Source organism: Equus przewalskii, chromosome 17 (genome assembly GCF_037783145.1).
Source record: "Equus przewalskii isolate Varuska chromosome 17, EquPr2, whole genome shotgun sequence".
Classification (NCBI taxonomy): Eukaryota; Metazoa; Chordata; class Mammalia; order Perissodactyla; family Equidae; genus Equus; species Equus przewalskii.
This window is the reverse complement of record NC_091847.1, coordinates 23,305,811-23,332,254: the sequence shown is the minus strand read 5'-3', so window position 1 is coordinate 23,332,254 and position 26,444 is coordinate 23,305,811. Positions and strand designations below refer to the sequence as shown.

The following is a 26,444-nucleotide window of genomic DNA, read 5'->3' as shown; positions in this document are numbered from 1 at the left end:
AGCACCTATAGACATGCAGATGGAACTATTCCAAAGGCATATAGATAGATATAGATCTGGAGCTCAGGTAGTGGATTTAGGCCAGAAGTATTGATTTTGGACTCATTAAGGAGAGAAACTTCAGAAGATATATGGAGCAATAGTTGTTTTAGGGGAGTGCATAAGAATTGCCTGTTGAAATTAAAAATTAAAGACACTAATATAAAAAGGAGAAGTAGACCACAGGACTAATAGAAAGATCTTCATAAGAATTTTTTTTTGCCCCAGAAGGAAGTATCAGTTAGCATTGTAAAGTTAGAGAGAGGGCAAGAGGGCAGACACAGACTGGAGTGTCTATTCTAGTTGGCAAGTAGGAGATAATTTCTTGGTTACCTTTAAGAGTCAAATCAGTGGAATGGTAAGGAAAAGCAAGATCATACAACGTTGAGGCAGAAAACTGATGGTGAAGAAATAAGGACGGTGAATACAGACTATTTTTAGAAAAGATTGGTGGTGAAGGAAAGATGTGAAGTATGGTTGTAATGAGAAAGCTGTATGCAAAGTTGAGGAAGAGGGCAGAATGTGAACAAATTATTTTGTAGCTAGAAAAAGGTTGGGAAGCTACTCTGCCATCATAGCCTGTGTGACTGTGCCCAAACACTTGAGCAGCTTACCATCTAAGTTGACACTATAGTTTAGGAAAAGCCAAGTACTTTTGCAAATTAAGTCTACTATTTCTCATATTACGTATAAAAGATTAAAAATAATTAAATGTAGTAAGATACGGGCAGTAAGTAGAGGGAAATGGGTAATTTAGAAGAAAGGAGGAAAGGAAACTAGGAGACAAAAAAGTGGGTATGTTCTATCAGTTATTTGTAAGCAGGAGAGGAGACTATAATAAAGACATTAAGCTAAGATAAAGGTAAAAACATCAAGATAGAGTGTGAAGGAACTGAACAGTAAATTCAGAAAGTAGGTTTTAAAACAAAATTCATAAAAGGATCTACGAGAAGTTAATAAGTTACTGTGCGTTTTCTCTTATGAAACACAGCAACTACTGCACGGTAGGTGTTTATTGAATTCTCATATGGCTGGTTGAATCAATAAGTCTTCCAAAAAATATAGCTAGGTATTAAACCTATGACATCAATACCAGCTGCTGAATAGCAATAAAAATAACTCAGAATGTTATTTTCCCTTTTATAGTCTAAACTCTTAATTTCTGTGTTATAACTATTTCAGTCATATTCTTGGGCACAGAACTACATTTGTGAATCAAGTTTCTATTATAACTTTTCTTTTATGACAATAATAGTGTAAAAATCATTACAGTTGGATATCTTAAACCACAACAACAGAAACAAAAACTTATGCCTTGGGGCCAGCCCTGTGGAATAGTGATTAAGTTTGGCATGCTCTGCTTTGGCCACCGAGTTCATGGAGTTGGATCCTGGATGTGGACCATACAACTCATCAGCCATTCTGCTGCAGTGACCCACACACAAAATAGAGGAAGATTGGCACAGATTTTAGCTTAAGGCGAATCTTCCTTAGCAAAAAAGAGCAACTTATGCCTTGAAGATTTTCCTGTGTAACGTAAGACATCTGAAACTAAAATTGCTCATGGACATTCAAGTGCACACTTTATTACTTAGTAGGAAATAATAGATCTGAGTAAGTGGCTTAGCTCCTCTAGGATTAACAAATGGATAGTTTTTTAGATGAAAGATTGCTCATCACAGTTGTGTCTTTTAGATATGAGTTTTCTCTCATCTTAAGTCTGTTCACACAGTACCCTTGAAGGGCACCTTTGATGCCCTAAAGAAAAGACTTTGCTGGGTCCATTTCCCATTAGCCAAGTTATCTTATAAAGCAGTGATTCAGATGTGTGTCCATCAGATAAATGGACACGTAGAGCACCTAAAAGATAATGAAGGAGAAGGAACATGTAATGGCTCAGGGAGAGTGGGAAAACAGTTCTCTCTTGAAGGCTTTTCTTTTTCTTCTGGTTACTCCTTCTCTGTTTCTTTAGTCACTGCCACATGGAGATGCAGTGCTTTGTTTTATATATTTATGCACACACACAAACCACCTATTATTTTTGAATCTGAATAAAGTAAAATATAAAAAATTTAAATTAGTACAATAAAAAGTCGATATATACATGGAGATTTTGATAGATTGTGAAGAGAAGCTACAGTGGAGTCATCTGTAAATTATTTGAGGTACCATTATGCTTTTGTTTGTTTAGTTTAGATGTTCATGATAATTAACATTACTGATTTTTTTTATTCCACATGGCGGAAAATCTATTTACAGAGTGGAAATGGATGTTAGAAGGAATTATTTTTAGATTCTTCTCCTTTGGGGGAAAAGCAAAACCCTAAATCCTCATAAATCTTTTATTTACTTACCCTTTATAGCTATTCCTTTCACGACAGAGCTTTAGATGTCAGGTTACCTGGGGGGTGGATATGAGAAGTGGTTCAGAAAATTTGTCCTTCTGTATTCCTCTTCTGTTTGTGTGAGAGGTTGAGTGAATAGCTTCAGGGACAGTGCATGGCATCCCTCCTTTCCCCCCTGTTGAGATGAATGTAAATTCTCTCCTTGGGAAGTCATCAACTTCTTTAGGCCACCTGAATACCTGTAAGTGGACTAGAGAGCTAAGTAGTTCTAAGGTTACCTAAAGGAGAGGGAACCGGTGATTTTTTTTGACTAAATTCATCTCAAAACTTGGAAGATTCCACAAACAACAAGCTAAAGGAAAAGGATAAGCATGCTTAGAGAAGAAATCATCATTCTTTCTGGGTTTACATACCCTTAGAGCCTAAGCAGTAAATTAAATAAAAGATGTGGTTTGAAAGTAAACAGAAGAGATATGACAGCAAATTTAATGCTTTTCTTTCTTTTTCCTTGTCAGCTTCCCTTTGCTACAGGCTGGGTAAGGGAATTGGAAGAGAAAACATTGATTTAAGTTATTTATAAGAAATGTCCTAAGAAACGCATGAAGACCAATCAATTTTATATCTTTCCTATCTCATTAAATGTTTTAACTGACATGGAGAAATGAGAGCGTGCGCAATAAGAAAATTAAGAAAGTATATGAGGGAAAGAATGGTTTTACTTTCTCTCTTGCTACTCCTTTTGATCCACAATCCTGTCAGATCTTCCTTTGTAGTACCTCATTGCTATTCCTGGTGTGGCTGTGGTGTGTTTTCACTCACATTTTGCAGGCTTACTTTTACTTTGGGACTATCTGGAGGGAAAAGTCTAGTACTTCCTACTTGGCTTATCTTTATTTGGTCTACATTATTTTCTTTTCTCTCTTTTTCAGGATTTTTAGCCTGAGGAAAAATTGTCAGAAACCTTTCATATTCACTTGACAAATTAGATTCCAGCATCTTTCTCCCTCAAAAATCACCCTAAGGCGAAACAAATTTCAATACTTCACTGACCAAAACAAAGTGAGGAACAAAATGTAGTTGAGGAGACAGAGAGGATGAGGTTTTGGCAGAAGAAGCCTTTGCTTACTTATTTCATGGAGTCCCTGTCATTTCCATGGATTTCTTCCATCACGGGACCCTCTTTCCTTGCCTATAAATGGTGGAGTTGTTACTCCCCACAACCACCTTGCCCCAGCTGCTTACAAAATTCTGCCACCACTTAATGTGTCCAATTTCATTGCCATCCATCACCCTATTTAACCCTCTGGTGATTCCCAAACTCCATATCAAGTCATGGATCTATGGAGATGGATTGGAAGTAAAGAGACCATCTGTTCCTGCTTGCGCATCTCACACACTCTAATAAGCCTACCGAGCCCTGCTCACCAACATTCATTAGCTCTCTTATTGATTGGAAAAAGGAGAAAGAAAATATATCCTGCAAATATTCTACCCTCTACCCAGTTCTTCTGATCCCCTACCTCATCCTTTTTCCCATGTCTTTCTTTTAAATACTATCTCATAACCACACCTCTTAACTTCAAAGCTACCATTTCTTTTCATCTGGTCAGAGGTCCACTCCTTGTTTCTTTTGTTTTAGCAGAATTCCATCTAAGACATTGTTCTACTTGCTCCACAGTTCCTTTCTTCTCTCAAGACATTCTTTACTCTTACTTCCACCTCAGAGCCCCCTGCACTATTTCTGAAACTCCATTACTGTGAAATCCCTGAATCTCCAGTCCTCTTAACTGTTTCAAATGGCACCCCATATTCATGGAGTCATAATTTGCCTCTTGACTGTATCCGCCATCAGTATCCACTCAGACAGAATCCTTGTCATGTAAACAAAGGATTCTTTGTGGAAGTTTTGAGGGAGATGGAGATGGTGGAAGGGGTTGCAACTGTCTCCACTGGGATCTTTGCAGCATCCTAAAGTCTAACTGCCAGTATAAGATAGGACTTCACCTTTATTTATGAGAGAAATCTTTGCAGACTTGTCTAAGAATATTACCACTACCTAGAACATTGTTCCACAGAGAAATGAATCCTGTCTTCTAAACAAAGGGATTGTAAGGAATCTTTTGGAACATAACCTCTTAATAGGAGACTGCTGATAAAAAAGTCAAAAATAAAATGTAAATGCTTCTCATGATTATTTTCCATGTTATATATTACATTTACTATTTCTACTGACAAATATTGACTAGGAAGTGTAATAGAAAGGAATATAGAAGAGATTTTGCTGTTTTAGACATAAAAGAAAAACATTTATTTTTTCCTGTTTGAAACAGTGTATTTCTCTCTGCTCATAATAGCATTATCTGTTTCACATGATAAGATGTTATTTGTAATGAAGAAAACAGTGAGGCAATTATAATTGCAAATTGTAAATAAAACATTTATTCTAATCATCATTTAAAAACAAATAAGGATACAATTGCAAGATAGAATTAAATATAATAAGAGTTGTGCATGATGAAATACAAATGACATACACACCCTTGAGTAAAATTTGCATATTTTAAGATAGCATTTTAACCATTTACAATTGGTATAATCTCTATTTATAATTAAACAGGCTCTTTAAAATATCAACACTAGGACAAGTGGCATAATCACAGAGCCCTTCAGGTTGTACATTAACATAGTCAACCTGTGGAAGTTTGAATTTGGAGTAAAAATCTTACCCAAGTTAATCTAACACACATTGCATGCCATGCACCTGTTCACAACATATTGCTGGAAACCATTGTATGGTAATGAATGTGTAAGCAATGTAGGAAGGAAAATATGATTCAGAAGAAGCAATTCTCTACAAAGTGTATATAATGACAGTAGCGTATTGAAACTGATTTTCATCTAAGCGTAGCAGGGAATTGGAAAGCCATACTTTCCAATAATAGAGACAAGTCATACCACATTTATTTGTTTCTTTGCGTGAGGCATCCACATTTCCTATATGAAATATTAGTGATATGGCTGTATAAAGCAGTATGACACATGGATGACTTTCTAGCAGTGCTGAACTATCCCTCTTTGAGTAAGAAGACAAATGCTCAGTGGTTTCTCCCTCTCAGTCTACATCTCTGTCTATCTGTCTGTCTCTCTATTGTAACAGAGAATGTTCCACTTCTTCTTCACAATCAGATTGGGATTTCCCTGTACACACTCCATCAGGCATTTACTTAGTGTCATAATCTTGTACTTTTGAAGTTGGAAGGAGACATAATTTTCAGCAACATTCAGTTTTTTTTAATGTTGGCTCACTGCTGGAATGGTATTATTATGGCAAATGAGGCATGGTTCCTGCTTTCATTTACAATTTAGTGAGGAAGCAGCTACATCAACAGGTCATTGCAATGCAGTATCGTAAGTACCACAACAGAGAGAACTATGTGACAGGGGAAGATGTATGAGGCATCTAACCCAAGCTTGGGAATAGGGACCATGGTTCAAGTTTGACTTCCTAGAGTTCCAAAAGCACAAGTGAACAAAATTATATGAATTAATTAAAATATTCAAAATGTTAAAGCAAGAGCTCATTTTCTGTCTCTTCTATCCACTTATTTATTTACCTGTTTCTCTAGTTTCAACCTGTGCTGCTGTTGAGTTCCGCTGTGCAGATGGGACCTGCATTCCAAGATCAGCACGATGCAACCAGAACATAGATTGTGCAGATGCTTCAGATGAAAAGAACTGCAGTAAGATATTCACTCCCTTTCGTTGTTCATGCCTGGGCACCTTTGGCATTACTTTGAACACAGTCCAGCTTTTCACTGAACCTCGTCCAGAATTGATACGTAATTAACCCCTGTAGTGTAGGATAATTGCAGATTTACTTCTTCAAATGAGGTTAACATTTCACGTCTCTGTGACCTACACAGAAGGCTTATAATCTTTGCAGATGAGGTGTTTTTCATTTTTCTGTTTACCTCCTTTTAGATAATACAGACTGTACACATTTCTATAAACTTGGAGTGAAAACCACAGGGTTCATAAAATGTAATTCTACCTCGCTGTGTGTTCTGCCAACCTGGATATGTGATGGGTCTAACGACTGTGGAGACTATTCAGATGAATTAAAATGCCCAGGTAAGTCTAGAAAGAAAATAGTCTTTGCCTTGAAGCTTCAAAGGCTAGTTATGTAAATAGACATAAATTTTTATTCTTGATATTCAATCGTTGAGATTAAAATTAAATAGTGTAGACCAAGTTAAAAGTGATCATCCTGTTCTAAACATGCCACTTGATCTTTTTAAATGTTATGAAATGATACTCAAATGATACTCGATATTTGGATCAATTTCCTTTGTCATGTTCAGTTCATTATTAATCCTTTTAAAGTTGATGATTAAATCCTAAAATGTGTAATTTGTAAAGCTTCCACAGAAGTATTACATCCCGAGGAAAAACTATTCATCTATTCGCACACTAAAGGGAAAAATTTATTCAGACTATGTTTCTCACCACTGGGTTTACCCAATGTTATTATGCAGCTGGTATTGTCATTTAGGCTGTTTGATGCAGTTTACACAATCTTTTGGCATAATAGCATGGGTAATAGTTAGCATTATTGGATCAAGGTCAGACAGGTGTATTTATTTATTTTTTAGACAGGTGTATTTATAGCTATTAACCATCTTTAGTTATATAAGCTCTGAAAAGTGCCATTTGCATTCTTAGGAGAATGCCTTCTATGAAAAGGTCATGACCCTGTTTCTTTCTAACTATTTAGGAAACAAATTCTAAATATATAATAATACAGGAAAGAAAGGTGTTAAATGACTATCACTGAAAAGTCAATATGCTGTACAGGAAACTATTAAATGTGTTCTCCTACTGCTATCTCTCTCCCCACCCTGCTGCTACACTTACTTCTTCCATGTTTAAATGATACAAAATAATTTTTTGAAATATTTTAATAAATTATATTCATGGGTATTCTGCACACCAGTGTACACAAACATGCACACATGCACACACATGATCTACTTTGAAGAACTGGTATTCTTAAGACTTCATAATCTATCACTTAATTGGGAAACAGCAGATTCTTTTGGGTTTTGCCTGCTCAACAATGGTGATGTTCTGTGATAGCATTTGTTCCTTCTGGGTTTGAAAAGGCTAGCTGCACCCCAGGAAGAGCTTCTCTGGAGGACCTTGACTCTGGCTCACTGCAACTCTTCCACATTTTTTTTTTCATTTTATTTTTATTTATATAAAACATTTTAAAAGAAATATAGAAAGATCATTTTAGACTCATGGAACCTGGGTGTCTAGATTCTTAATCCAATGTTCTTTCTACAACAATTCTTTATTCGGGCTGAAGATAATTTTGAAAATTATCTTGAAGGCAGCATATAGTAGATATCCATTAAATCTATATTTTTTTTTTACCTTTTTGTGGTGTCTATATCTTTCTAGTATTAATAAATTATTTAAAAAGGTTAACTTTCAGCACTAATAGTGTTATTTTATTGAGGAAGAAAGGGTTACTCATGTAAACTTATGATACAGATGGACAGACAGACAGAAAGCCAGGAATAGGTCAGTCTCAATGCCTTAGGTTATATCTAGGCGATGTCCTAAGAAAAACTTAGACTTAAAGCACACTCAAGATTTTTTGGTTTAACGGTGAATTCCCTCAAAAAATTTATTTTCATATTTAATTAGATCTTCAAAGTTGTCATTTAAAAAAATAAAATGGGGATAGTTTTTGTTATCCTAAAATAGTCATAATGGACCTTTTTATAATGTGCTTTGCATATATACTCTAAGGTTTATTTTGTGTTTGGCTGTGGGCCAGTCAGTCTAAAACTGTCAACCTGAAGGTGCATGGGAACAGATGATATCCAGTAAAAAGAAAAACCTAGAATTTTCTATACATTCTTGGAGGTGATAATAATAATACTCCACAATCTAAAAAAAATAGAATTTGTAAAATAATTTTACATACAGATACTTTTTATTCTCGTGATGTTTCTGCAAGATATAACAATTTTAGGGATTCCGTTGCAACTTGTTTTTCCCCATTAAAATAGAGAATACTTACTGAAATCCTGTCACAGCATACCCAAAATATAAGGCAGTAGGAACCCCAACTCCATGCTTTCTCAGCAAAGATCCACTAATATTTTTATAATGTTATTTATTTTTTATAAGTATAGAATTACAATTATTTTCCACCTAATATGATTCTTTGGTCTTAGGCTCGCTCACTTTATGTCGTCTGAGTTATTTTATTTTGTTTTTATTAACTAACTCCACATTCTTTGGAGTTAGCCGGTGTTTTCTTGAGTATCCTCTGTCTGATCCAGGATCCAGTCCTGGATTGGATTTGATTATCTTGTGTCCTTAGTCTCCTCTGCTCTGTGTCAGGGTTTTAGTCTTTCCTTGGTTTTCATGACCTTGACATTCTTGAAGAGAACATCTCAGCCATTTTTTATTCAAGCTTTCTTGTTATTTCTTTCTTCCAGTTTAAGGAGTATTACTGTTTTGTTGCCTACTTGTATGTCAGAAGTCTAAGATTAATTTAAATTATTTAACTTTACATTCTGTATTTTATCACAGTTCAAAACAAACACAAATGTGAAGAGAATTATTTTGGTTGTCCTAGTGGAAGATGCATTTTGAATACCTGGATATGTGATGGTCAGAAAGATTGTGAGGATGGACTTGATGAATTCCACTGTGGTGAGGCATTATATCTTGCTTTAGTTTTATAAGCCATAATATTATTTATATGCTGATGTCCTGTTACCTGGGCTTTTATACAAAATATAGCTCATTGATTTTAACTTTAATTTTAATTTTTATTAATAATACAAAATAATAAAAATTAAAATAGAACAGAAGATCTTATAATGAAGAATAACAATGTCCTGTCCCAGACTTTTCTTTTCCTTTTTTTTTTAAACGATTGTTCCTTTCTTAGTCTCTCTTTTTTTTTTTTATGATTCGCACCTGAGCTAACGACTGTTGCCAACATTCTTTTCTTTTTCTGCTTTTTCTCCCCAAATCTCCCCAGTACAGTTGTATATTTTAGTTGTGGGTCCTTCTAGTTGTGGCATGTGGGATGCCACCTCAGGATGGCCTGACGAGTGGTGCCATGTCCGCACCCAGGATCCGAACCTGCGAAACCCTGGGCCACCGAAGCGGAGCACGTGAACTTAACCACTCGGCCCTGCGCCAGCCCCCCAGGCTTTTCTAACCTCTCTTGTTTTTGTTAATGGTTACCTCTGTCAACCTAAATGATATACTTATACCTTCATTTCCTGACTTACGAACTTTAGATGCTAACATATTTGCTTTCTGATATTAAAAATAAGGATTAGCTCACACTACTCATTATACTCCCCCTGCCTGCTATTGGCTATTATATTATTATTCGAAATGTCTCTATTAGTTACATGTATAGCTTTAAATAGTTTACTTAAGCTTGTATTTCTTCAGACTCTCATCCTTCACCACCTACCTCTTAATCTCTGTATGTTTATTTCATTTGACTTGGCAAAGTAAGAAAGCATTTTAAAAATTTATTTTATAAAACTTATGGATTTTGTGATTTCCAGGCCAAAGAAATTTCCTACAGGGAAACGAAGCATATATTCACGTTTTTTATTTAACACAAATAACGTATGCTGTGGTGAACAGAGTAGAAAAAAAAGATTAAAAATGAATCTTCTATGAAATGTCAAACTCCCTTAAAAGTAAATGTCATCATGAAATATGAAGGTGTATTTTGTTTGATTAAGATGCTATATATCTTTACATTAGAGCCAGATTCTGAATGAGATTAGCAGAGAACTTTACAAATAGTTTAGGTAGACTCATAATTTCTGGACAGGAAGCCATTATATGACTGCATCTTCTTTAATTTTATTTTTTCACTTTTTCTAAACTTTTCTCTTTTCACAGGTCGTCTAAGTAAATATTGTAAATAAAGATGCAAAGTTTTTAGATAGTTTATAGGATCATAACCATAAGTTTTATTTTTATAGTAATTCATATTTTGAACACTTTAATTTGGGAGGATTTTATTTTTGGATATTTCTTTGTTATAAACATGCTGAGGGAGGGACAGGCTGAGGGTGGAGGAGAGCAATGACAAACCTGACTTGGGAAATAAAGGGAGTACAGTATTGAAAATGCATAATTTGTTAATAAAATACCAGCCACCATGCCAATGATTTTGGATGTTATTAGACAGGCTTAACTGCTCCCAAGGGAGAGAAACAAAAACATCAAACTGTTAAGTATGTACAAGTATGAAACTGATGGCTTGTCATCGAGCTACAACCTCCTTAGTTGCCTCATCTTTAAGAACAAATATATATGCTGATCAGTCCACCATATTGTGATCTTGCCTAGGATGTAATTTTTTCTCCATTTCTTCAAAAATAGATTAAAAATTAAAAAGGATGACTAGGTTTTACCTGGAATATTTACTTTATATCTGTGCAACACATGTTTTTTAAAAAATGTCCGACTGAAATATACTTAAGGGAGAGTGATGACTAGCTCACAGTCAACTCTGTGAGAATTATGGTGAGGGAACAAGGTTGTATCACCTGGAAACTCAGAGGGAATATGGAAGCTATTGTCAAAATTTTATAGAGCTGTCACAGAGAAGAGGAATTTGACTTGTTTTATTACAAGATGGTTGATTTTTACAAAGTCTAAGGAAGAGCTTTCTCACTGTCAGATCTATCCTAAGATGGTCTCAACCGATTTTTTTTCTTTTGCACCTAAAACATTCTTGTTTGTTTTCTAGATTCTTCTTGTTCTTGGAACCAATTTGCTTGTTCTACAAACAAATGTATTTCCAAACACTGGATTTGTGATGGAGAGGATGACTGCGGAGATGGATTAGATGAAAGTGATAGCATTTGTGGTGAGTTGCTTGTGTTCTCATTCAACTTTTAGGTGTATGATATATATGCTCTATCATTTTAGAGCATACTTAAAACTTTGTTTTCGACTGTTTTAAATTTAACATTAATTTTATACATACATTTCTGTGTAGCTGTTTTTATTATTTGGTGACAAGCAATTGTTCTACTATTTTTATATGTACAGTTGTTATTCAATTTTTAGGATTTTCTCTGAATATTGACACAATGAATGTATTTGTAAATTTTATTTTTAGACTTCAGTCACGTCTTGGAATAAATCTCAATGATTGCGATTGCTTGGATCAAATGATCAAACATTTTTTTGTGGTTCTTGATATGTATTGCTAAGTTGCCCTGCAAAAGTATTATATTGATTTATAATGCCACAAGCCACACATGCTATTTGTACGTGTGTGTGTGTGTATTGTAGTGACCATTATCATTGAATTCTTTTAAATGGGATGTAAGGAAGGAGGCTATTGTATATGATGTTAAAATGTACTTTGAAATTCAGCTTTATAGGATTAGAGGTATAGTGTCAGATGTCTCTACTTACCTGCTATATGTCAGCTACAAAGCCAAAGTAATTGCTTTTAAATAAACACTTTTAAAAAAGAATTTAAATGAAAATATTAACTGAATTTCTTAAAAGGAAAGAAGAAGAAAGCAATCTAATCACTATAAATTTATTGTAATTGGCCTGGCATTTTATATATGTCTCTCTATTTATCTATCTGATCTGTTTTTGTATGTGTGTTTGTATCTATAGCTACATATTCTTTATTCATTATAACAGCCCTGTTTCATAGTTGTTATCTTCATTTTAGAGAGAAAAGGACTTGAGTCATAGAATAAGGTGCACATATAGAGTTAAGTATACTTAAGACCTTTTTTAAATTTCAGAAGTTATGGCCTGCTATTTAGGTCACTACCATGGAGACAAGTAGATAGGATTTTATAATGCTCAAGCTAAACTGAAGTTCTCTGTAAATAATATAAAATTGGAGATATCCTCTGAAAGCAGGCAATTTATTTTCTTGTATTTAAGCCACTGCAAATCTGCTTTTTATTTACACAACTGAAACAACTTACACAACAGATAAATATCAACATAGAAAGATCACTATCAAAAAGGTCTGAAAGGAGAAAGAAATTAATCAATAACTGGAAAGTCTCTTTTAACTACTTTTTTCACTTTGCTATTAAATCTTTCTTTAATTTTAACAAAAAGATTACCTATTTACAATGGGTTGAGCATGTGTCCAGTCTCTAAAATCATCTTACTTTTGACCCTTTGTTTAACCCTATACTAAATGTCTCCACTGATACCTCTATCCTTTTTGAATGGATACAGTATAATAGAAGGGGCAAAGACTCTAAAGTCATACAGAGTTGAATTCTCCCATATCTGAGTTTTCCAGCTGTGTGATCATGGGCAGGTCCATTTTATTCCTTATTCTTCAAATTCCTTACCTATTAAGGGCGTACAAAAAGATCTACCCAATGTGCACTATATAAACTAATATATTCTCATTCTCTTTTGTTCTATTTCTCCTGATCCCGCCTTTATTTTTCAGAGTGTTATTGTTATGTCTATATCTATGAGTGTCCTAATAATTCTTTTCAAAAAAGGGTTAAAATGATAATGGACATGTTTATGTCTTGTCAAAATATTCTGTCTATTTAATTTAATTACAGGCTGCATTTTATATACTAATTGCCAAGCTGGCAACACATAAAAAATACTGCTTTGATCCAGCATCAGTTAATGAACTGAATCTAATAATTTAGTATTGGAAATAAACTTTATAAATAATTTATCTCAGTGGTTCTCAACGTTTAGTGTACAAAAGATCCTTCTCCAAAGTTTCTTAAACATGTAAATTCTTAATCTCCACCTCCGAATATTCCCATGTGGGCTGTAAATACACGCTTTCTTAATAAGCACATAGAGGTTCTGACTTAGGATTTGAGGATCCCATTTTGAAAATCGTAGTCTAGTCCACCTCCATCGTTTGAAAGATGAAAAAAGAGAAATTCTCAGAGGTTAATAAATTTGCCTGAGGTCACTCAGCAAATCAGTGATGACAGAGCTGGGACCAGAATTCAGGGTTCTGAAATACTTACTAAATAGGACAGTGACGCTTACCAATCAAATATTATATCTGAGTAGGTGCACAAGATAGTTCTGTTGGAATTCCTTCAGCTTTTTTTCCTTCTCCCTTGCTATTCATTTCCCTGAGGAAGGCAGGGTATCTCCAGATGGCAGTGTAGCAATGGGATGAAGCCATGTGATTTTTTTCTTTGGCCCATTTTCTCCCCAATTGACTATGATGTTTTGGCATGCTCTTAACACAGAATCTGTTGAACACTATCAAGGGAGCCAGAAAATTAGCTGCAAAGAGCCTTATGCCGTTTCATAGCTTGAGGTATCTTAGTAATTATCTAGTCATACCCCTCACTTTACAGATAGTAAAACTCAGACACTAGTCTTCTCCAAGGTCATACAGAATTAAATTTCTCAACAGCCAAATCAATGCTCTATCTACTATGCTTACCTTGAGAACAAATTGGAGTGCTAATAAGAAAGCAGACAAGGAGTTTTACATGTATCAAAACTTTCTTGGTAGAAAGAATGCATTTTATGAATCTCAAGCTAAATAACAAAAATATTATGAAAATTAAAGCACTAATTGAGAATATATGAGTGAAAGTGACACTTTATTTTCTTATGTCAAGCTTGAAAAGATAGATAATAAGGAGGAATAATATGGAAATAATTTCTGTAGGAAGAGAATTTTATTATAGAACATACTAAAGACATAATAGGTAGCAGGTAAATTAATTTTTAAATAAAAGCAACACTTATTTAATAGATTGTTTTATGATTTCTTCCAGCAGTAGAATCATATTAAAACTCATTCTGTTAAAGCACTGATCCTCAATCAAATGAGCAAATCTGAATTACCTGGGGGACTTTTCAACATTCACTTGCCATCCCATCCTCCAAGCTAAGGTGTATGTCAGGGTCAGGCATGTTTATGTTGGAAAAGATCTCCCAGGGAGCTCTTTTGCACCCTGCTGCCACTCATGTTGAAAAGATTGCACTGAGAAACATTTTCTGCTCATAACTCTATGGCTGAAAAGTAAGATGATAATGATAATCCAATCAAAGCATTTTGGTCACTGCTTTAAATGTTTTGGAAAAAAAATCTTGCATCAGTCTCCTCAGTCATATTTTCTTCCTGGCAATATTAACATTTTTTGAATAACTCTATGTTTTTTAGCATGTAGTTCATGGGCAGCTTTTGATCACAGGGAAGTGAAATTAAAGGAAAGTTAGATTTTGTGATCATGCTACTGATTCATTCAACGAATATTTTATATAAATAACAAACAGATAAACCATTCAATATATAGAACTGTACTAGAGGCTAGGGAAACAGCATGAGAAAGAATCATTTTCTAATTTCATGTGATTACCCTATGCCCGTATAGGGAGACGCAAAGAGAAACCACCTGTGACCCTTTGAATTTACAATCAAGGTCAACAAGGATTTTTTTTCTGTGTACTTTTGACAAACAACAGCGTGCAACTAAAGGGACATTGAATTGATAGAGTAGAGAAAAGGTTGATTCTGTTTGTTACATATGCTAATACAAAGGGAACACATATACATTTGTTCTTTTCAACAACACAAGGTGGGGACTAGTAATAATGGCATTGGTGATTAAGAGAAGGTGATTAGGAATCAGAAGGGTTTTGGACTCCCAGTTCAGCAGGCAGCACCCTGTGTGACTTGTGACTTTCTGCAAGTTTTTCAACTTCTTTGAGCCTCAGTTTCCTTTTCTGAGAAATGAGACTAATAATAGTTCTAACTGATGAGGTTATTGTGAGGATTAAATAAGTTAATATGTTAAGTACTTATGTATATTAAGTACTTAACATATATTAAGCAATAAAAATGCTATTATAATTATTATTACCCTTGTAGGTTCAGTTCTTTTGAAATTTTATCTCAGTTTATTCACAGTTCTATGACATTTCTATCCTTTGCTACATTTTACGAGGAGAAAAGATCCTTTTTAATTTTTTGCCATGTGGCTTTAAGAAATAAAACGCTTGCAATTAGGAAAGAATGCATTCTGAAAGGAAAATGTGTAGACATCTCTAGGGGAAGGGCAATAGTTGATGATTCTGAATAATTACAATCTCTTCCCTATTGGCAACATTCTTCTGCTTCCCTTCTATCTATAGGAAATGTAAATGTTAGGCCTTTCCCAGTGGACACATAGTGAGCTTAATGACATTTTTTCTCTGGGTTTCAGGTGCCATCACCTGTGCGGCTGACATGTTCAGCTGCCAGGGCTCCCATGCCTGTGTGCCCCGACACTGGCTTTGTGATGGTGAAAGGGACTGTCCAAATGGAAGCGACGAGCTCTCCACAGCAGGCTGTGGTATGAACACTTGTAGGGCTGTGTGTGAAAGAAAGCCGCTGCAGCATCCTTAGACATTTGTTTCTGTAGTCCTCGCCTATCACATTTTCTCTCACATTCCCTGTTCCTGAACGCATAGGTAGTATCAGACCTAATCAGGTGGGATGGTGTCATCATAGTAGTTCAGCAACCCCTGTAACCGCTGTTCAGAGTGTTTCAAACATGCACAGTGGGATTACCCATTGAAAACCATTTTGATGAATGCAGATTTTTCATTTCACTTGTGACATAGTGTAACTACCCAATGTATGTGTGAATGTGGTAGGGCTGTTATTTTCTTTTTAGCATGTCCCCCGCCGCCCCTGCCCATAAAGATTTTTAGATTGCCTATTGCAGATACTCTGTAAATGGCGGCTGTGATCCTAAGTAACTACTGAGCAGAAGGTCAGTAAACATCTATTAGTCGTACAGATAGGGTATTAACCCTTAGGTCAGGTAAAAATAGTATAGATATGGCTGAGTGAAGCTGGGGGACCAGAGGAACACCTTTGGAGGTCAGACAATTTACTAGGTTTCTTACTCTAGGTCACCTCAGGAAATTTTCAGGGAATTATTCAGTAGTAAAAATTCAGATAAATTGCTTTGCATGATCAGGAGACTGAAGGGAGTGAATATTTGAATGTAGGTCCCAAGGTCACGTACGAGATCTGTTGAGCTGAGCAATTTATCAGAAACAGTGCTGTGAACTGTGCTCATTAAAGTGAGTTCTGTCAATCATCTCTCCAATGAGCTGTCTTCAGGTCTTTAAAACTGTATTTGAAGCCATAATGTAAGTGTGTGCGCATGTGGGTGTATTTTCGTGGGGGATAGCTAAAGCGGAGAAGGAAAAAGAAAACTTTCAGGCAGGCCTATATGCACAGAACTCATCCTATTCTAGAACAATTTACTTTGATCTTGAAACTGATATGTGTGTCTGTAAAGGTCAATGGAGCCACTGAGGGCTACATAATAAAGGATTATGCATCAATTCAGGGATCCAGATGGTCCCAGTATACTGTTGCTATTGTAGCAAGTTAACACTCTGGGAGGCATAGTAACACTTTTGGACCACGTGGGTGCCATTAAGTAAATTATGCTAAAATACAACAAATTGTACTCAAGTGACTTGAAAGCGTTAATGCCTCTGTTGCTTAGTGTTTTAAAGAATAATTCATGTATTAGAATTAGTATAATTCACTTCGGTTACATAAGCTGTCACAGAGTTCAAAGTTAGAGAAGTTATTAGCAACTGAGTTTTACTTTGATTATAATGGGTAATTTTTAATGCTGCTCCTATGTGGCTTCCATATCATTTTTGAAAATAAATTTGTTGAAAATAAATTATACTTAATTAAATTCAAAGAATCCTTTTTGTTTTACCTATTCATGTCTCTATTTCAATCATTACTGAGTTGAAAGCAGAGCTTTCCTTTCTTCGTGGAGTCTTGGGCAGTCTGGGGATAGGGAGCTGATAGGCATGTAGAAGAATAATTATGGTATATTGAGTGTCAGAGTTATATACAGAAAAGATACTAGGTCATCACGAAGAATTATATAAAAAAGCCTAGAAGTCTCATGGAAGGATTTTAAGAAAATAACATTATCTGAGTCGTGAAGGACAAAGAAAGAAAGAGAATGGTTCTAGGTAGAAGAAAATGCCTATTAAGACATGGAGGGGAGAGATTAGAAGGGACCTAAACTTTTTCAAGCGCCCGTTATACATCAATTATTTTGGTAGCTGCTCTTATTTACATTATTGAGTTCCCACAATATCTCAGTGAAGTGTTTTTGGGGATCTGCCAAAAACAATTGTTATATAGATAAGACTTTAAAGAGCACCAAGGAATTTATTGAGTACCTAAAATGAGCTGATCTGCTTCATATACTTTAGTTAGTTCTTACAAGAAATTTATCAGATAGATTTCATTATTCTCGTTAAACAAGTAAAGAAACAGATGTACCAAGTAGGTGAATAGCTTCCTCAGGATACAAATATAAGTGGCAAAGCAAATTTTTCAAAGCCTTCCTCTTCCCAGTATACTATAATATTATAAATGGCATATAGCAGATTCTTTTTTTCTACTTTTTAAAAAATTGAGATGTAATTGACATATAACATTGTATTAGCTTTAGGTGTACAACATAGTGATTTGGTATATGTGGACACTCTGAAATGATTACCACAATAAGTTTAGTTGGCGTCCGTTGTATAGAGGATCTTTGTATCCGAAATAGCCCAAACCTTACGTCCTGTCATAGCGTTTATCTTTCAAATGTAAGAAAAGGTAATTGAGGATATTTAAATGATCCATTCAAACCTCTATGATTTTATGCATATAAGAAAGTTTATTTCCTCTGCACAAGTTACCATCTTTTCAACTTTTGCTGAGGCTTTATTGCACATTTTGATCAACCATTTTTCCCACTGGTTAGGATCCTTGCTAGAGCACTGCTTTCATGGATCAGTATTCCAAAGGGGCCATATTCCATTTCATGGATCAATATTCCTAATTTGATGTGGTACCTATAGTCGGGCTCATCACACCATAGATCTGAACCTATTTCAATCTACTCTGGAAGTCACCCAAAAGTTTTATTTTCTTCTTAAAAACAATAACTTTCTCAGCCCTTTTGACTTTCACTTCGATCATGAACATTAGCACTTGGTGGTCTTTTCAGGTCCGTTTTTCACAAAGAAGTGAGGTTTTTATCACTTTACTAGCACTGCTACAGGCACGAGGAGAGAAAGACACATTATTACAGTTGAGTGATTTTTTTTTTATCACATATGAACCTTGAATTCACCCTTCAGCAAACTTACAGATTGCTAAATGGCCTGAAATTTCAGAGTCAGCCTAGAATTGTTGAATATATTAATACTAAAGCTTTGAATTTTATGTATATTCGTATTCCTATATTCAAATATACTACTACATGTATATTAATATATATTATTAATTTATCTGATATATTGAATATTGAGCAAAGTTTTCTTTTTCTAAGTAACTGTGGATTATTAAGCATAATGGCCTACATTTTCCAAACTGCGAAGGTGGGGAGGATAGAACAAGTGCTCATCTAACTTTACTTTTTGTGATGTCTTTCTTAGCTCCCAATAATACATGTGATGACAATGCTTTTATGTGCCTTAATAAAGTGTGCATCCCCAAGCAATTTGTTTGTGACCGTGATGATGACTGTGGAGATGGCTCTGACGAGCCTCTGCAATGTGGTAGGTATATCTGAACTTTTCATGGAGGAGGTATTCGGGCCGAGTAATAGCTTTTTAAAATGACTCAAGGAATATGTAAATAAATAATAAAAACAAAGAAACACATTTCTTAATGTAATTGAAGACGTGTAAATTCAGTAATACACAGACACACCACATATAATCTCTTTAAGCTCTAGAATAGTAACACATTTATTTAGAAATCATGCCTACTTGTAGTGTATTATCAGGAACCCCAATGAAAAATGTTATTAAAATGTCTTTGATTTTAAATACTTTGAAATACTTTGTACTTTACAGACAATATATAGCTGACAAGTTTAATCTTATAGTCAAATCAAATATTTGAGTGAAAAAAGAGAATACAACTCACAATTATCAGAAAAATTGGATGCCTAACATTTTCCATTTGCCTTATCTTTTTACATACGCATTTATTTGTTAAAATTTAATATTATTATCATGAATTTATCTTGTCATTACATATATATTTATCTAACCATCATATATATAGTATATATGCAAACATATAACATTTGTGATAAAAATCAGCATATTAAAAATTCCCAGTTGAAGTTGACATCCTGGTATGTTTGTAAAATATTTCAAAGCATACATGAATAAATACAAAACGAAAAGCCTTGAAAACCACATATACCCATGAAAGGCAGTAGATTTACTGCTCTCTTTTGTCCTCCCCATGCAGTGTCTATAGCCTTGATCTTTGATATGAATCTCTTTGAAATCAGTGGATATCAGTTTTTATGATCATTTCACCATTAAATCATGGATTCAATGTGGTATTTTAAAAGCTACATCATAACTCAAGATGAATATCTGAAGTAGAGTTATGTGTCATGGAATATCTTCCCTCTGCTAGACATTATATTTGGTTGATATGGAGATGAATAAGACAAAGATCCCCCTAGAAGAAATTATGAACAGGAAAATCAGAAATACAATATAGTACAATAATATACATTGTCAGATGGGAATAAGAATCACAATACACAGAATCAGAGCTGAGTGAATAATTCTTGAGGCACGAAAATATAGAAGCAAGGAATGTTAGTCAAAGGAAATCATGTTTAGATGCTAGAGAGTGTGACATGGTGGTCAAGAGCATAGAACCTGGAGCCAGATCACCTGGGTGCAAATCCTGGCTCTGCCACTAACTGGCTGTGTGATCTTGGAAAAGTTACTTCACCTCCCTGTACCTGAATTTTCTCATCTGTAAAAAACAAATAATAACATTGCTTAACTCCTAGGTCTGTTAAGAGAATTAAATGTGTTAATGTTTGTAAAGTGCGTGGAGCAGTTCTGGACACATAGTAAAATCTATATATGTTTACAAAGACCTGTACATTGACATAGTTAAGAAATAGCAATTAGTCTTTTGTGAGATAAATTAAAGTTAGAAAGTTAAAATTAAATTAGATTTTTAAAAGTCTGAAATACAATGTTAAAGAATTTGTATTGATTCTTTTGGCATCCAGTGGCCAGCACACATTTTGATACAACGTAATGCCCCAGTCAAATTTATGTTTTAGAACCGTCTTTTTCAGCAGAGTGGATGAAATTTTGCCAAAAAGCAGGGAGCCATTAGGGGGAAATAAACTAGTTAAGAGGTTATTGCAATAGTTCTGATGATTAATGATGTGTTCTGAACCAGGGCAGAAAAGGTGGAATGGAAAATGCAGAATGGGTCAGAATTCACTTACAGCCAGATATGGAGGATAAAGGATAATTTCTAGCTTGGATGACTTGGTGGATGGTGTTGATGTTACGAGCTTCAGGACCGAGGAGGTTAAGGGTCAATGTTGTTGGTGTAGGAGAGGAGAGATGGAACAAGGAATTAATGTTGCAGATTTTGAATAGGAAATGTTAAGCAGACAATCATATGAAACTGTATAGTGAGTGTTTGAAAATTTAGTTCTAGAGACCAGAAGTGTGATCAGGATAAATAATATTAATTTGGGGGCCATCAGCATAAAGGTGCTATTCAAACTATGACAAAAAATGAGAACATCCAAAACTGTAGAAAGGAAAAGGGAAAAATAATAGACTGAAGATTGAAGGTATGGCTTCCCCTACAACATATTACAGTGGAACAGGAGAAGACTTTGTACAGAAAGAGGGAAAAAAGGGAACAACAGAAGCAATAGAAAGAAGCCGGGAGAGTGAATTATAGATATTAAACCAGGGAATTGTTTCTGGAAAGGTGGCGTGGTCAACAACATCAAATGCTGCAGGGAGGTGAAGTGGGAGTCTGAGACACTTTCAATTTGACATTTGCCAATTGGTGTTTTACATTGACGAGGAATTTCAGAAGGTAGATATTGCAGAAATGAGACGTTAATGAATCAAAGATGAACTGGAGATAAGTAAGGGAAAGGAAGATTGTGCAGTATACTGAAGAAGAGAAATGTGTTGTTAAGAGGTATTTGTAGATGGATTTTTATGGTTATTGAGCTGGGAGAGACTTGATATATGTGTTGACTGAGAAAGAGGAGCTAGAGAAGAAGGAGACGGGGGAAAGAAATACTGAAGAAACTGGGGGGATTTTGGAACTATCTAGTTTTGCCATTCAATATGATAAACATCTCAATTAAATAATCTTTATTGACACTTTTTTTCTATTGGAATTTTGGTTATTTTTTAAGCCATAAAAATCTTACTCCCTCTCTTCAAAAGTAGAATATTTGCCCAGATTTACCAGAAAGTTTCTAATATAAATGGCTGTTTTTATTGCTAACAAACTTAGAAAAAATCCAATCTAAAACTTCATAATATTCAAAATCAATTGAATTTTACTTACAAACAGGCATAGATATGAACATAACAATTGATGGATTGATACTGTGATTTGAGTAAAGGCTTTTAATACCTCTAAGAATCAGTATATAGGCTAATTACAATAGTTTTTGTGCTTATTGCTCTATAAATTGGCTTTTAATTTTTCTCATTTTCATAATTTCTTTACACTTTGAATGCTGCTTCCCAAACATAAACATTGCGTCATAGCTTCTGAGAATTATCATCATAACTCAGAATCAGTTCACCCATATGTTCTAGTACTATACCTAACCAAACTTAGTCTTGAAAAAAATTTCCAATAGCTTTCATTTTGTTTTTCATTTTAAGGGAAATCTTTAGGATGTAGATAATAGGTGAACAAAGATGGTTTACTTGAGTGTTGCATTCTTATTTCCTCACCTAGAAGCAATGAAAGTGCCTTATTTCCAGCTTTATTTTCTGGATCTTAATCTTATTTCCCAACCACAAATATCTCTTGCAAGGGTAACCATCATCACAGAAAGAAAAGAGAAATATTTCCCTTAGGAGGCATGGGTAGCCCATGTAGTTAATTAGATATAGTGTACCTTAAGGGATGAAGTTGTAATGAATATTTGTTAGATGAATTAGAATGTTTACTTCTTTGTCTCCAGGATACCGACAATGTAATGCAGAAGAATTTAGTTGTGCTGATGGACGATGTCTTTTAAATACTCAATGGCAGTGTGATGGAGACTTTGACTGCCCTGACCATTCTGATGAAGCACCTTTAAACCCAAAGTGCAAAAGTGCAGGTACAGCAAATATATAATTCCAAGCTTATTCCAATTTTTTTTAATAGCAAAACCATGACTCTAATTTTCAGTCTAGTATTGTATTCAATGAAAGGAAATGCAAATAATTAAGCATGAGAGTTTCTAGTGATACCATGCACGATTCCAGTAATCAACAATGTTCTGGGATTAGTTTTAGAAGTTTAAGTCTGTGTCAAAAATATGAAGATTTGAGGCTATGAATCCCATGAATCTGTCACCCTGCCCCTCCAAAAACAGTCGTCTCTTCTTTCTTTTTTTTTGAGGAAGATTAGCCCTAAGTTAACATCTGCCACCCATCCTCCTCTTTTTGTTGCTGAGGAAGACTGGCGCTGAGCTAACATGTGTGCCCATCTTCCTCTACTTTATATGTGGGACTCCTGCCACAGCATGGCTTGAAAAGCGGTGCATAGGTCCACACTTGAGATCTGAATTGGTGAACCCCGGGCTGCCAAAGCGGAACTTACAAACTTAACCACTGTGACACCAGGCTGGCCCATGTCTTATTTTCTTTATACATTATTTTATGTGATGATAATTTCCCTGAATGGACCCATTTGGAAATTCAAACATAAAATAAGTTGAAATTTACTGAAAGAAAGTCTGTATCATTCATCCAGGCAAAATAAAATAAATTTCATATCATTTGAATAGAAATATATGCATAACCAAACTTGATCTATTTATCACTTCATTATTCCAAAGACTGAATACATAGTCATATATTTGAGAATAAACCTAATTACTTTTTTTCTCATGTAGTTCACATGTTAATAGGCTTTTCATCATGTATGATAACGAGTAATGTTCAAATCATCTGGTTAGGAGTAGCTGCAAAACCTGAATTCCTTTCCATAGCTATATTTGGAATAACTATTATTCACCAAAAATGTCCTTTTTATGCCCTGGCTTAAAAATGTCAATGTTATATTTCCAGGAAGAAAAAGAATTTAGGAATATCTACCCATTCTAGATTCTTAATTTTCACTGCCATATAATTTCTCAGAGACCTATGGCTTGAGGGAACCGTCAAACATTCATTACCCTTTTGAACTCATTCTGCACCATATAGATGAAGACAGAAATACTCCATTAATTTTACTATAGATGCTTATTTTGATTGTTAATTTTCATGGTAAAGGAAGATTTGTAATAACTGTTCAACATGAAAGTACACTTTGCCCTTGATTTTCTACATTTTGTGTATAAAATATTACACTGAATGTAAAGCATTTTATATGTAATATGTTTACTATAATTTTTGATGTTATCATATTTGTGAATGTTTTCAACAATTGTAGTATAAAACAGTGGCATGCCCTTTATGTTCCATTTGTTTTATTTTCTTTTTCCAGAACAGTCATGCAACAGTTCATTTTTTATGTGCAAAAATGGCAGGTGCATTCCCAGTGGAAGTCTTTGTGACAATAAGAATGATTGTGGTGATGACTCAGATGAAAGAAACTGCCATATAAATGAATGTTTGAGTAAGAAAGTCAGTGGATGTTCTCAAGATTGTCAGGACCTTCCAGTCAATTACAAGGTAGGTCCTCACCAAAAATAGCAAATCATATGATACATTAGAATTTGAGGTAATGAAAACTATTTAATCTAATATAACTGTAAAACTTAAAAGGCATCATGGTATTGTTAGGTAAAGCTATTTAAATGCAGAGCGTCCATATAAGCAAACTATAGTAATAATATGGAATAAAAATTGTGAAAATATATTCAGGAAGGCAAAAAGATCAAAAAGGTTTTTAGTATATGCTGAATACAAAGAAAAACATAAGCAAGGGAAGACCACTATTTAGGGCGATACTATTATGTTAATAACTGCATAAATACAGATGCAACTCTTAAGTTCCCATTTCTTTCCTCATTCTCCCTCCCATATTTCTTTGAAGTGAAATGAGCTAATCATTTATTTACTACAACATTGGAGAATTAATATTTTTTGTATAAACAGAAAGAAAAAACCAGAACACATGAATTATTAGCACTGAGTGCGGGTACACTAAAATTAAATCATGCCTAATATCCTAACTGCTTTTTGTTAGTACCATTTTCCTGAAGAGAGTGATTCACTGACAAAACTGGTTGACAGAAATAGCTTTTGAAAACATATCTGTTTAAGGATGTTGGAGTGGAGGATGCAAAAGAACAAATTTTGAAATTAAAGTTGCGCATTAGGTTAAAATTAATTACATAAGTGATGAAAATCTTAGGAAGAGCAATTCATTTGAAAATTGCTGTTTTTATGTGAGCAATAGCTCTGTAGGGCATGGCTCCTGTGGAACATAGAGGCAGTCTAATGGCAGCTAGGACCATTACAGAGGGTAGATTTTTGTTCTACTGATCAGAACACATCTGGGGTACTATGCCCTCTTATGGCCGTGGCACTTTTAAGAGTAACCTAGACAAATTGTAATGTATACAAATTTGTACATCCAGTAGCATAAGGAGTCTGGAACACACACCTCTGGAAGTCATTTTGCCTGAAACAAAGATGGCTTGTTAGCTGTATTCAAATATATGAAGTACTGGAATACATAGCACAACCTGTTCGGAGTTGTTTCAAAGGTTGGAATTAGGAGTTGGGAGGCAGATTCTGTTCGATATAAGGAAGGCTGTTCTAAGATTAGAACTTTTTACCTTGGAATGAGCTGCCTCATTTCTCACCACCAAAAGTGTTTCAGTTGTGGCTAAATATCTTTCTTCAAAGAATGCTAGAGAAAAAATTTGTGTATTGCAAAGATGTTGGTCCATTTTCTCTGCCAACCTTGAAGTTCTATGACAAGCCAGTTCTTTCTAATGGTAAATTCAACTAAACAACCACTTTACCATTTTTAATCTCTGAATTTCCGGTATTATGATTAATTTAATTATATTGATCAAGATTTAACTGTATATAGATATAACCTAAAACTGTAATAATTATTTCTCCTTGTGTAAAAATAAAAATAAAAAATGAAATACCAAGAAAGCTACATTTATACAAGAAGGCTTTATACTCCATCTTGTATTAAGAAAAATTGGTTAAACGTACAGACTTAAAGCACACATGTACTTACTCATAAACTCTATATTATAGGTAAAAGGAAATAAGACAAGTGAGCCAAGACACTCTTAATGAGATGAGCATGTATCAATTAATTAATTTGGGCAGTAAATATTTTGAAACCCAATGAAGCACAAAAAATATTATTAGTGCCATGTATAATTAATATAGAAATGTTTCCTGAAAAGTCAAGGAATGTAGAATTATTACAGGTAACTGGTTAAAATTTTAAGTCATAGTCACAAATAATTCTTTAGTCCTATCTATATAATATATATTCTATAAGTCTATATATCTATAGAATATATATATCATAGAATATATATTTATATCTATCTAAAATTTAAATTTCAAAGTAGATCTATTTGTGTTTATCCTGTGTGTATTTAAAATGTGTCATAACAATCTTGGTGGTAAAATCTAAAAATTACAGAATATCACATGGTCACCTTTTGAAATAACATTAAAGGTAAGGTTTAATATTTTTTAAATGCCTGCATACAAGAAGTACTTAGTGCCCAGAAATACATTTTTGGAAAACTATTTTTGGTAGAAATAGACATCACTCAGAAAACCATGTTAATTCATACTATTTTAATTACTTTGTAAGATTCCTCACACAGAAATACTTGTTTGTTGATACCATTAACATATCAGTGTTTCATTTTCACTTCTCTGAAGGGGCAGAGAATGAAGTGAGAATTCTAGTTGAAATAGATAATATACTTAATCATTCAAAAAGTCTATATG

At 34.4% G+C, this 26,444-nt stretch overlaps 1 protein-coding gene across 4 annotated transcripts in view; it reads left to right on the top strand.

Moving 5' to 3' along the window:
* The window catches only part of LRP1B (LDL receptor related protein 1B), a 1,824,802-nt gene that overhangs the window by 1,547,724 nt on the left and 250,634 nt on the right, over nt 1–26,444 (top strand). For all 4 annotated transcript variants that reach the window (XM_070581263.1, XM_070581262.1, XM_070581261.1 and 1 more), the window contains 8 exons: nt 6,011–6,124; nt 6,366–6,515; nt 8,994–9,116; nt 11,197–11,316; nt 15,647–15,775; nt 18,903–19,025; nt 22,475–22,615; nt 23,989–24,176. In XM_070581263.1, coding sequence (XP_070437364.1) covers nt 6,011–6,124; nt 6,366–6,515; nt 8,994–9,116; nt 11,197–11,316; nt 15,647–15,775; nt 18,903–19,025; nt 22,475–22,615; nt 23,989–24,176 — 1,088 coding nt within the window. The remainder of the gene's footprint in view (nt 1–6,010; nt 6,125–6,365; nt 6,516–8,993; nt 9,117–11,196; nt 11,317–15,646; nt 15,776–18,902; nt 19,026–22,474; nt 22,616–23,988; nt 24,177–26,444) is intronic.